The following is a 13,851-nucleotide window of genomic DNA, read 5'->3' as shown; positions in this document are numbered from 1 at the left end:
ACCCTGGCTCCCAAGCACCTGCCCCTGCTCCTGCACCTGCCCTGGCTTCTGCACCTGCCCTGGCTCCCAAGCACCTGCCCCAGCTCCTACACCTACCCTGGCTCCCAAGCACCTGCCCTGGCTGCCGCACCTGCCCTGGCTCCCACACCTGCCCCAGCTCCTGCACCTGCCCTAGCCACTGCACTTGTCCGGCTCCCAAGCACCTGCCCTGACTCCTGCACCTGCCCCAACTCCTGGAAATGCAGAGAGTGCCATTGTACCTCCTGCAAGAAGAGCTGCCAGGCCTGCTGCCCGTCGGTGGAGTCAGGTGTGCCCAGGGCTGCATCTGTGGGAAGGCTTCGGACAAGGGCAGTTGCTGTGCCTGATGGAGGAGAGCCTGTTCCAGATGGAACCAGAGCAACATGTTCAAACCTGCAGTTTTGAAATATCTTTTCATATTACCCTGTTCACTACATAACGGTTTCTCTGAGATACCTGAATTATAATAAAAGTTGTTGATCTTAAAAAATAAGAAAACTCTTCAGTAATGTCAAGTACAGCATTTATAATTCCTTTTCCATATGACTGAGAACTTTATTTAACCTTTGATTAACTGCTCTGTAGCCTGGCCCACTGGGGTAAAACCGTCTTCTAGATTGATCAATTAACATTTATATATAATTTGAGCAAAGGGCACAGAGGAAAGTCGGGAGGAATGAAGACCCAAGAGAAGAGGAGTCCTGGCAGGTTTTCCTCAGAAACATCACTCCTTGTCCATTTCTAGAACCACCTGCACACCGCAGTCTGCTTCCTTAGTTTAGTAACTCATGCCTGAGTTATTAAAATGACCTCCAAATAGTTCCTACACCTTCCAGCTTGTTCTCCTCCACATGTGCCTCAGAATTAAACTTCCTAAAACATCACTCCCTTCCCATCCTTAGAAACCTCAGTGAATCCCATGACCTAGAGGCCTGTTTCCTCACGTCACCCTGCAACTGTCCCCAAACCTTTCCATCTCTTCTCTTTTCCTGATATACCCTCTCAGGCAGCTGAACTGATAGCTTTTCCGTTCCAAGAATTCTTTCTCACGTCTGTGTTTCCTGCCCTGCCCAGAAACCACATTTGTCTCCAGGGACCCCGTGTTGATCCTCCATCCCCTTAAATTCAGCTCAGGTTCCCTAACCTTGATGCATACTTCTGTGCTGTCCTAACTTTCTGTGGCACCAGAGTTTGATGACTACATAGGCCTCCTTTTAATACCGGTTCCACACACATGTTGTGTCCCCAGACTGTGGCCTCCGACAGTGTTGTGTTTTTCCCAATGCTTACAGCACTTAACAATGCTGCTGTAGTCCACATGTGTTTATTAAGTGCCTACTTTAGCCCAAGTGGATGCTCAGTGAGTAACTGAGTAAAAAATATAAGGATGGGAGCAGAGAAATTGTGAAATAAGAACATTTTGTTCCTTGAGCCACTGGTGTGGTCAGTGACTGTTGATTAGGTAATTGTCATGTGCTCACTGCCGAATATGGTGAGACGTGGGTCATGAAAGTGTTAATCGAGTATTGCCTCTGTCGCTTCAAGACTTTTCATTTGATGCTGAGAGCTACGAGAGCCATTTCTGAAACACTCGGAATAGAAGGGAGGGCAGTATCTGAAGCACATTAGGAAAGACTCTGTGGAGGAGGAAATAAAGAAAGGAGAAAAACCAGTGAGGAATTGAGCTCCAGGGCAAGTCCCTTAGAGGTCTTGTCTTGAACTGGACCCAGCAATTTGGAATTTTGATTTGAATATGAAGGCTAGTATGATACTGAAGAATGGGTGACAAGGAGTAAGAGCCCAGGAGTTAAAGAACCAGAAGTCAGTTGGAGGCAGAGTGAGGAACAGGACGTGGGCAGAGCAGAGGCACTTTATTTTAGGAGGCTGCAATGGAAAAACGTCTGTGAAGCTCCTAGCAAGGTACCCAACCCAAAGCAGTGATCATAAATCCTAGTTTTTCCTGCCTTCCTCTTACCTAGTGCTTAGGAAGTTAATTATGTGGTCCCTCCAACCATAAAATAATTCTCACTCATTTTCTCAGATGATTCAGATGATTAATCCAATAATGTTTTTCTGGCTATCATGCTTATCCGTCACCTTTCTCCTAAATACTCTAAATATTCTTAATAACAGATGAGCAATCTTATCTCAAAACTGTTCCAAGAAATCCAACAGACTGATAATTCTATGTGAATATATGCACATACTAGCTACATCTATATGTGTAACATATCTGTGTATCATCAACATACATATTTTTTCTACATGTTTATTTTATATCTCTGCATATCTCAGTCTGTGTGTGTATATTTAAATTCACTGCATATGGATAGTGATGGATGGTGAGAATTCCCGAGTGACTTATCTATACTTGCAACTCCCGGCAAGGCTTTTAAGTTTCTTTCTTTTCCAAAGCGGACGTGTAGAAACAAGCATGTGGTTTCTCCTGTCACTGACACTCTAGCTTCTCATGGTTGCACTACGTACCCTGTGTCTAGGAAGGAGCCCTCCTTCAAGGGACTTAATGTGATCCTCTGTCCTTACTTCCAGTGCTGAACACATTTTTATCTCTTGGGCCCAGTGCCCTTTACTTCTGGCTTTTTGGTAAACTGCTATTACCTGCTTTTCATTTCACCCACTTTTTATTCCAGGTAAACTTGCTCTAAAGCCCTTTTGATGTCTAGTAATTTTTGTAATAATAAGGGTCACTGGTGTTAGCTGCTGCAACGGGTAAATCATAAGGGCTCTCAGGTCCTGGTCACCATGCACTTCTCAATGCTGCCTTCACTGCTGCCTTGTCCATTTGCCATTAAAATTCCAGAGGGGAGCGCCACGAGATGTCCCCGTGGACCAGCCAGATGCCACGTGAATTCTCCCCGCTCCCGCGTGCGGCAGCCACTCTTGCCATCCCGATGATTACGATCAAGTAGTCCTGTCAGCTTGGCCAGTTTGCCCTCCCACCTAGATCTCAGTTCAAGGAGGCGGAAGTGAACTGGTGAGGCTGCTGCGAAATGTTCAGTAGGACGACTCCTGTGTCCCCACGAGGATGTGCTTCACTCTGTGGGAACCAGAGCCTGTGTTTCCACAGGGCCTGTGATTGCCTTGTGCTGCTGTATCTGTGTGTGTGTGTGTGTGTGTGTGTAGTGGAGGGAGGGCAGATGGACTACGGTGTCCTTTACTTTGTTGAGTGCGTCCCTCCATGACCCAAACCTTGGGCCTCTCAAACCTTTCCTAATGTGGGGGCCCCTGGATCTGCATAGGCTACCCTCACACCGTGGCCTCTCGCATAATTACCATTTCTTTCTAATCTGTTCTAAATAGAGGGATGTCATCAGTAGAGTAGAACAACTGACGTTCTGTGGGTTGTCTCCATGGCCTAAGGTTCTTCCGGACCATATTTTAACTGAGGGGCCAAACCACAAACGTGCAGCGTTGTCCAAACATGAAAGAACATGCCTGCTGGGCCAGTGGCTGCACACGCCATGTCCTTCATGTCTCTCTGGGACACGGTGGCCGTAGTTCATGGGCTGACTGCTTTGGCTTTCTAAGTTTTCTTTCTATTTCTTCTGCAAGGTAATTGCTAAGCTTTCTTTTTAACCTTGTTACATATAAGAACATTTTTATAAATGTTCTAATATTTTCTCCAGTGTTTCCCTGTGTTGATAGCAGATTAGAGATCTCTAAAGGCTTAGTCGACCATGTTGCTAAAACCAGAATGGAGAATATATTTCGCAGAACTTAGCTTTGAGGAGAAGGTAGAATACGGCAGTTTGGTAGGGTCACCCAGAGTGAATAAGGTATGGGTGCCCTTGCGTGTGTGTGTGTGTGTGTGTGTGTGTGTGTGTGTGACTTGGGATAGAAATGGGACAGCGTTATATTTTATCGTCTTCAAGCAGAACATTATTAGAAGGGAAGGGTTGAAAGTTCAGAACACAGTCAATGCCTAATTGAAAAAGGCTCTGGAAATGGGAATGATGGCCCTGAAAGGACTTCAGTGGGTTCAGAGATGAGAAACAAGCGCATAAAAACATTTAGGGACACTCTTGCTCAACTTAAATTGACCATTACCCTATAGACCTGTGCCATTAAAATACCAAGTTATTTTTTTTTCGTTTCGTTTTATATTAGATATTGCTTTGAAATGAGTGGGAAAGCAGAATTTTGAAAACCTTTTAATTGTTAAGCAATTGTATTCTACTACTATTAACGTTCAATATCAGTTTCTTTTTTTTCTGGGGGAGGGCTTTTAAAGAGCTCTTCTATCTCTTAAGAATCATGTATGAAATAAAAACATATTTTGTATTTTGTTTCATTATACAGAGAATAAGTTTATCTAGATAAGCTCCAATGATTTTCTTACTATTAAAGTGCCCTTGGGGCTGATGTGAAATTAATATATTCAGTTTGTCTCCTTTTTTTGGGTCATAAAATCATGTGGTTCATTTGCTAGCAAAAATACATGGTTATTTGGGGGATTTTTTTTTTCCTATAAAGCATTTTAAGGGAATATAAAATTTTTAGAACTTATATATGTCAATTTATTAGTAAGCTCTAATAATTTAATAAATTGGATATTTGGAAGGAGTAACACAATAGACAAAATCTTACAGAAAATAATCTGCTAGATAATTTTTATTTCGGAATTCTACTCTTCCGCTTGCCAATGAAATATGAGTGTTCAACATACCTATTTTGGTACAACAGTAGTTTTTCTTATGGCTTTAGGGAAGTTCAGATTTTATATGTCATTAAAATTAAATTCAAGGAACATTTATTTAAAACCTTACAATGCCTGGTACTACAAGAATATCAATGTAAAGTAAGCACAGTATCTACTTTCAAAGAGATCATAGTCTGTAAGAGGAGAAACATACCAATACTATGATGTCATTATGGATCAGTAAAAATATATGTAAATGTATGGGGTGATTCGTGGGTTAATTGCAAATTATGAGGCTTCTAGAAGACTTCGACAAAGAGGTTATATCTGAGCTCGGGTTTAAACAGCTGATTGGTAAATATGTTAATATAAAAATATAAATTTAGGAAAATCAATGTTTTAGATAGTGAAGTGCATCCAATTTTTAAGATGTAGCTTTGATGGATATGTGCTCAATGCTGAGCGGTGCAGGTCTTTACACAAGGCATGCCCTACTCAACCCAACATGATTACAAAGTGTCCTAAAGCACCTGATGCCTTTCCACCCTTAGAAGTACTAGAGGAAATGTCTTTCTTTTTCTGTGCAGGAGCCCTGTCCTGGTTTTTCAGTGCAACCACCGCCACGTGATTTGCTTAGACTGTTTCTACTTATACTGTGTGACAAGACTTAATGACCGGCAGTTTATCCATGACCCTCAGCTTGGCTACTCCCTGCCCTGTGTGGGTAAGTCTGGCACTTTTTTTTTACTCCATTTTTAATGCTGATTAAGAACAGAAGAATTGTTGATGCAAAACCATCTCAGATAAATTCAATCCCTGGCTGAAGGGTTGAAAAGTCAAATACCTATTTGATCCCTGTTGAGAAAGAAACAATGTTTGGATCACAAAAAATATAAAACCCTAAGGTATGAAGGAATTATGTTGGACTAGAAAATGCATCACGTGCACAAAAGTATGGAAAACAAATTTTAAAATATTATTCAGGCCAATGCACACTAAATATGTCTATGGATTCACCCTGCAAGTTATAGATTACCCTGGATCTAGAGTAGCACTATCCAGATTTCTAAATTGTTACCTTAGTCTCTAAAAATTTTGAGCACATACACATGTATATGAAAGAATATATATTTAAAAAGAAATGAAAGAAGATAAAGCTGAAATATTTAATATTTAAAATTACTTTATCTTTTAACATTGCACAATATTCTTTATTTGTATTATACTGCTATTGTTACGTGTGTTTTTTTAATTGAGGTGAAATTTATATAACACACCACTAACCATTTAAAGTGTACAATTCAGTGGAATTTCATGCTTTCACAATGTTATGCAATGACCATCACCTCTATTTAGTTTCAAAACTGTCATTACCCCAGAAAAAGTTCATTACCCCACCTTCATTAATAGTCACTCCCAATTTCTCCTTGCCGCCATCTCCTGGAAACCACTAGGGTCTGCCTCTATGGATTTATCAATTCTAGATCCTTCCTATAAAAGGAATCATATATTTTGTGACCTTTTGTGTCCTCCTTGTTTCACTTCACATAATTTTTTTGAAGTTCATCCAAGTCATGGCCTGTACCTTCATGCCTTTTTATGACTGAATAATATTCCACTATAGAGACATACCACAATCTGCTTATCCGTTTATTCGCCAGTGGACATTTGTGTTGTTTCCAACTTTTGGCTCTTATGAATAATGCTGCTGTAAACATTTGTGTACTTGTTTCTGTGGAGATGTATGTTTTCATTTCTATTAGATGTGTACCTAGGAGTGCAGTTGCTGGGTCATACGATAATTCTATGTTTAACCTTGCAAGGAACTACCAAATTATTTTCCATAGCTGCCGCACCATTTTGCATTCCTACCAGTAACTTATAAGGCTTTTTATTTCTCTATATCCTCTCCAACACTTGTTATTTTCCTGTTTTGTTCTGTTTGGTTTTTAATAGCCATCCTATTAAGTCTGAAGTAGCATATCATTGTGGTTTTGATCTGCATTTCCTTAATGACCAATGATGTGGAGTATTTTCTCATATGCTTATTTTCCATTTGCAAATCTGTTTGGAGAAATATCTCTTCAGGTCCTTTGCCCGTTTTTTAATTGGGTTGTTTATCTTGTTGTTGTTGAGTTGTAAGAATTCTTTATGTATTCTGGATACTAGACACTTGTCAGGTATGTGATTTGCAAACACTTTTCCTATTCTATAGGTTGTCTTTTTACTTTCATGATAATGTCCTTTGATACACAAAGGTTTTTAATTTTGATGAGGTCCAATTTATCCATTTTTTTCTTTTATTGCTTGTGTTTTTGGTATCAAAGGTAAGAATGTGTTGCCAAACTCAAGGTCATGAAGAATTACCCCCATGTTTTCCTCTAACTAGCTCTTATGCTTAGGTCATTGATACATTTTGAATTATTTTTTTATATATGGAGTGCGATGGGGGTCCCTACCTTATTATAAATATATATATTTAATGAGTGCAGCGTGAGTAAATATGCTTCACTGTTGAGAATTGTGATTTGAAACTATGTGGTTCCTTGATTCAGTGGTCAGGTTTTAAGTTTAATTTATTGCAATACTTATTTGTAATACTTAGTTTTAATGTTGATCAAAGCTGAAAAATACACCTCAAAATTATTTCACATTTCCAAATGGAAGAAGCTAATTGCATGGTTGACTTTGTAAATTATGACACTCATTTTTCAACTGCATATGCCAATAATGCAATGTTTTTAATTAAGATTCACGTAGTATATGTGTCAATATATTGTTAAGGAAAACTCACTGGATGATATTGTGCTTTTATATTTTTAACAAAAGCATTCAAGGGGCGCCTGGGTGGCTTAGTTGGTTAAGAGACTGCCTTCAGCTCAGGTCATGATCCTGGAGTCCCTGGATCGAGTCCCACATCGGGCTCCCTGCTCGGCGGGGAGTCTGCTTCTCCCTCTGACCCTCCCCCCTCTCATGTGCTCTCTCTCATTCTCTCTCTCTCAAATAAATAAATAAAATCTTTAAAAAAAAAAAGCATTCAAAAGTTAGTGAAACATTTACTTGCAGCTTGAAAGATTCTGTTTTTAATGTTTTTCATGTGGTAATTTTGTACTGATAAACTCTCTTTTTCGCAAAACCATATAACATGGAAACATTTCTAAATATCCATTTTCATATCTTCTCTTTATACTCAGGGCACTTTTAAAAATCAGTTTATTTCTCACTTATTTTTAAATTTTAAACCTTTTGAATTCTAGGAAATTTCAAACATACAAAAAAAAAAAAGTATAGTGACTCCCCTTGTACACATTAGCCAAGCTTTCTAGTATAACAGGTTGTTCCAGGCTTTTCTTGTGATTCTTGCTACCTTTTATTTTTTCTTTGGAATCCTTTTAAATACTCTTTGTGACTGTACCTACTTCATTGCTGGTTATTTAAACATAATCCTCCATAAAACCTTGCTTTAATTGTTTAGAATGCCACTTGCTACCAAGAACTTATCTTCCCTGACACCTCTTTCTTTTAATATTTAATGACAAGAAGGAGAAAGCTGCATATTTGTGTATTTGGTTATTAAAAGAGAATCTATCCAGAATAGAGTAGCCCATTGTTGTCTGCAGTTCCTGGTGATGGAAATATTTAAAGAAATATTTAAATATTTAAAAAATATTTAAAGATACTTAAATTGTGAATCTGTTGATCAAGAAATATTTATAAAAACTGATATATAGGCCTGTGCTAACCTCCACACATTATCAATGGTGACTGTCACCCTAAATTAAGGAAACACCATGGGGCGAGTGTCCTGGGGTGTGCAATTTTTAAAGCTCAGTTCACAGACACAGGTGCCATGGTCCATCCCCGTCATGGTGACCCGAGTGAATTGGCCTGGCCACCACTGCGGTCATGCACTACAGGATGAGCTAAACAATATCATCTTGATTTGTGTGTGTGTCTGTATATGTGTGTATCTGTGTGTAAGTGTGCAATACATGGAAACTAAAACTGACATATTTTCATGTAAAGTTTTTCTATTCCTTGATTTTTAATAAACTTTGGAAACCAGGAAAAAAGAATGTAGCAAATAACCACAAGCTGAGATGAGTTAAAAATAACCTACTGACTTTCAACCGTGTAGTAAGCTTTCTACACTGTATAATTCATTTTGATAGTTGTTTCTTTAAATCTTCAACAGTGTTTTAATATATATCTTCAAAGGTGTTTATAAAAAATACAATTCAGTTTGTCACAATATTGTCATGTATTATTTAGCCGTTTTTTAACTGTGGCCCAAATTAGAAGTATTCCTCATATTATGTGAAAAGAGGCTTTCAAATGTTATTACAGAATTTTTTTATTTTGTAAAAAACAAACTGGATTGTCTCGAATCCTTTCTCACCAGAGACTCTCTAAGAGACTGTGTTTTAAGACTCCCACTGCCCCCTCAAGCTGCCCCCTTTGCAGTTTATTATGTAATGTATCTGATATGCATACCAGGGTCCAGTAAGTTCCGATATCAGCCTGTACATTAAGCCTTTGCCATCCCACCCTGAACGTGCCCGATCTCGTCTGATCTCAGAAGACTAATTTTTTCATATTTTATTTTTTATTTTATTTTTTAATATATATTTATTTATTCTAGAGACAGAGTGTGCACAGAAGAAGGGGGAGGGGCAGAAGGAGAGGGAGGGAATTTCAAGCAGGCTCCGACTCCCCGCTGAGCGCAGAGCCTGATGATGCAGGGCTTGATCTCACCACCCTGAGATCAGACCTGAGCAGAAATCCAGAGTTGGCTGCTAACCGACTGGGCCATCCAGGTGCCCCATATTTTAAATAAAACCTATGTTAGCTCTAATGTTACCTCCCCATAAACCAATGAATAATTTTGTACATATCCTGGGGTATACACAGAGAATCAGAGAAGCTGAGTTCAAATCCTGGCTCTGAGATTCACCCGCTTTGTAATAAAGGGCAAGTTACTTATCCTTCATAGGTCTTGGTTTCGTTTTAAGGTAAAATGGAGACAGTACAATAGCACCTATTTATACATTGTTATGTGGGTGAATTAAAATAATGCCATATAAAGTGCCTTTGTGTTGAATGCTGAAGACAGTAAGCACATAATGAATATTGGTTTTTGTTATTTTGGTTGTTCTGTAAGCATGTGTTCCTACAGACAGTATATGAAATTTATTTGTGCATATATATGTGTATTCATAGAGGAACATATACTCAAGCATTCTTTAACTGTAGGTTGGTGTTTACTATAATTCAATACATAAAGCAACCATTTACCAAGCATTATTCACCTACCCATATATCTGGCTTATGTGACTTTGCCTTGATTCATGGAGCATAGAACAAGACACATAAAAATAAACTAGAAAAAAAAACAGAAATAGAAATAGAAAATCAAGGCTTTTCAAGCTATAGATAGAAATAGCAGACTATCAGGAACAAGATGATTGAACTCATACTATTTCCATGGCACAGTCTTCTTTCATGGTGGGGTTAATTAAAGTGTTATATCAGTGGGGATAAAAGGTTATATCAATGTCTGTAAATCTTATAAATAAAACTTAATACTATGTATAAAAAGCAAAAATACTGGCTAATTCCTTAATGGAACTAAAACTGTATTGCAAAGTCAGCTTGTTATTACTCCAGCAAGACTCACATTCTATGCCAGATCCATTCAGCAAAGAAGGTGTGTTTGCTGGTCACATTGATCATGGTTCAGTAGAACATGTCCTTGACGGCTCTTGCCTGACGTCAGCAGTCTTCTATAGAAAGTCTGGATCTCAAAGGCCCCAGTATTATCTTTATCTTTGGTTTTTGAAGGATTAGAAGTGTTTTGGAAGCTTAGCTTGTGTGTGTGTGTGTGTATTCTTTTATTGTCCATTGGTTTGGCCTGACTGAATATTGTTGATTTCTCTGAAGAGTTGTCCATTTATCTTTCCACCATGGCAGTTTAAATGTCCAGCCAAATGGTTTCAGACCCCCGTGGTGGCTACTAGCCATTTTTGGATTACAGTTTTTCGGAGAAAATTAAAGCAAGATTTATTTAGATAATCAAGGGGCATTGTATTCCTAAAGCCACCACTTCCTTTCAAAGACAGAGTTAATCTATAACCACAAGAGGTTACTCTGGCACTGGAATCCACAGCTTTAAGTCACTCCTTGACTTTTCTGACCTCAAGGGTCTGCATGAAATTATAAATGGGCAGATTCATCAGTAAATACGTATTTGAATTTGCTTGGTGATTGTGTTCCTACTTTGGCACAGGCCAAAGGACTTTTTGATGCTCACCAACTAGAGTGGATTCACCTGCTAAGATGAAATGGATACTTTTCAAAACTAACAGGAAATAGGTGTCCAAATCTCATGCATAGCACTGTTGAAGATGCTCTTCTACTCCTTGAGTTCAATGCAGCTGTTTAACCTTACCCTCCACCAGTCCATACAAAACAGCCTCTCCCCCAAATCTATCACTAGCTCCAGAGCCTGGGAAACAAACCATTCCCTCATATTTGAATGGTGACATTATGAGGGGGAAAAAAAAATGACATCAGCTTTCTGGGACTACAAACCTTACATAAAAGAATAGAAGCTATAAGTAGAATTAGCAAACTGTTTTTCAAACTACAATGGCCCTGTGGAAGCCACAAAAAAGGCTAGATAGAGCATTTATTTCTATTGCTAAATGACCCACATACCCAACGTCTTGCTAAACGGTGTTTGTGTAAATTCACCATTTCTATATAAATGTCTAATACCTCTCACCACCAAATCATAAGTGTTCTTTTTTTTCCTATAATCTAGTCTTTCAAGCCTCTTTCAAGATCATTAAACTAAACCCCTTCAAAACTCAATTTCAGATATATACATCATTCAAGGTATGGATGGTAAGCAATGAACCATCCTTTTTCATTGTCATAATTTTGATGTTGAACAATTAAAACTGGCTTAAAACCCTTTCAGGTACAAACCCTGATACCTTTGTGTGAGCTTCTCATTTGACCAGAAATTTTGTTACACTTTGTAAGAATGGGGTGCCAAATTGTATTTCCCTGAGAGTAAAAAGTAAGTAATGATTAGGGCTGTTACCAGGTACTTACTGTCCATAAGGCACCACTCCGAGTGCTTACGTATATACATCCATTTAATCCCCCAAAGATCCACTGGAATGGATGTTGTCATTCTACTTTTATAGCTGAAGCACTTGAGGCTCACAGGAGCTAATTAAAGTACACAGGATATTACAGCTAACAAATCACAGAGCTGGTGATCAGTGCCAACTAGTTCTTAATCACTATATGAACGTGTGTTCTTAGAATGTGTGTTCTTAATCACTATATGAATAGAGAAGCCTATATTCCACAGTTAAAGTACTAGACTTTTGGAAGTTCTATGGAAAAGAACGTCAAAAGAGTATCTAATTTTCTAGCACTTTCTCCATATTTAAACCAACAGTAAACTTGAAAGTAAGAACTGTTCTAATTTCACAGAGGAAGAAGTAAAGCCTTAATACAAAAGTGCCCAGGACCACGGGAAGAATAGAGCCAAGGTTTCCATGCAGCTGTGGTGGACTCCAAAGCTCCACATTCTCTCTACTCTCCCACCTTGCTTCTCTCTAGGCAGTGGTTCTCAACCCTGGATGTACATTTTCAGTAAGATGGAAGTTGTAAAAAAATCCTGATGCCCAGGCCATGCCTCGGACCAATTAAAAGAACCTCTGAGATGGCCCCCAGTATTTGTTAGAGACCCCAGGTTTAAGAATTTGGGACTACTGTGGGGGCAAGCATTCTACAAGCAATATGGTATTTTCAGTGAGAGACTGTAGCATTAATAAGTACAAAATTACTCCCTCTGCCCTTGCCTATTTTGCCCATGAGCGATTTGATTTGCTAGCCAGTGTAGGTTTTTCAGTAAACGTTGTTGGAGTTGAAAATAAGATCAGCAAACACAGCCAAAATGGCCTATTTCCAGAGCCTCTGAGAAACTCTTGCATGAAGCTACGGGCTTTGGGAGAAACTTCATCATTATTTTGAAATATTTGCTGTCTTTTTTCTGTACCTGCTATAATGAGAATTCCATCTAGAAATTATTCTGAAATCCCAAAGCACTGTCTGTATGTGCCCTTAAGACTGTCACTCACACAATTTGTTGGAGCTTCATTAATTTAGGTTGATTTATTTTAGAATGCTGCTCTAGAATTATATGATGAAGACTATGTAGAACGGATTTACTTCTAGTCCATTATAAGCCCTGGCAACACAAATTTCCTGTAGCCTTGGGGTATCCAAGGGAATAGTTCCTCCTTTTTCTGTGACATGCCATTGCCATGGCCACTGGTCCCATCCAGGTGCATCCCCTCCTCTGTCCTCAGTGGTTTGCATTTTTGTTTTATTTACTCTTCTCTTCCCAGATCACATTTTGTAAAATTCCAATTTTCATATAACTTAGAATGACATTTCCTTTCTACCTAATATGTCCGCTCACCAACTGCAGTCTATTAGGGTCCTTAGCATCTTTGTGGGCAACATTAAGCACAAGGCAGATAGTCCTGGTCCTTTTGAGATACAGAGCCCTTCTTGATGCCTACACAGTCAAGAAGACTGGTTTCTGGACAGCTGTTGAGGGAGCTAATCATAAACCCAAAATAATTTTTTTGGCTTTTGAGCATTACTCTTCCAAATACAAATAATCAAGTCAACATAATTCCTAAAACCACATTGAAAAGTAGGGAAATAAATTAAAAGATGGGTCACCAAAGAAGATATGCACAAAATCAATACACACTAAAAGCTTAACATAGTTACTAAATAATTGCTGATTTAAAGCATAAAATATAATGTGGGATGGACACACATTCAGAACAGGTAAAAATATAAAATCATCTATTTCTAAAAAGCAACTTGGCAATCTATAATATGAGCTTTAAAATAGCAATAAGCTCCATAGAAACCTATTTACACACATATTCTATGTCTAACTCTGAAATCTATAGCTTATTCTCTTCCTAGCTCCTAGATCTTGAGTAATTGTGATAGATACCATGAAAATGGCAGCACCAGGATTTAGGAAGCTGACAAGCTGGCAATCCAAACCTGATCTTCTTTCTGCCTCAAAATTAATTGAAATTAAATCAAGTTTACTAATTTTCTGAGAT

The 13,851-nt window shown here is 38.6% G+C and overlaps 1 protein-coding gene across 3 annotated transcripts in view; it reads left to right on the top strand.

The window, feature by feature from the left end:
* LOC118001946 (E3 ubiquitin-protein ligase parkin-like) overlaps window positions 1-13,851 on the top strand; it is a 1,266,913-nt gene that overhangs the window by 852,969 nt on the left and 400,093 nt on the right. For all 3 annotated transcript variants that reach the window (XM_034992136.1, XM_034992135.1, XM_034992134.1), the window contains exon 7: window positions 5,266-5,402. In XM_034992136.1, the coding sequence (XP_034848027.1) occupies window positions 5,266-5,402 (137 nt within the window). The remainder of the gene's footprint in view (window positions 1-5,265; window positions 5,403-13,851) is intronic.

Source organism: Mirounga leonina, unplaced genomic scaffold (genome assembly GCF_011800145.1).
Source record: "Mirounga leonina isolate KUSES-001 unplaced genomic scaffold, KU_Mleo_1.0 Mir_55, whole genome shotgun sequence".
Taxonomy (NCBI): Eukaryota; Metazoa; Chordata; class Mammalia; order Carnivora; family Phocidae; genus Mirounga; species Mirounga leonina.
The sequence above is the reverse complement of the archived record's forward strand: the minus strand, read 5'-3'. Positions and strand labels throughout refer to the sequence as shown.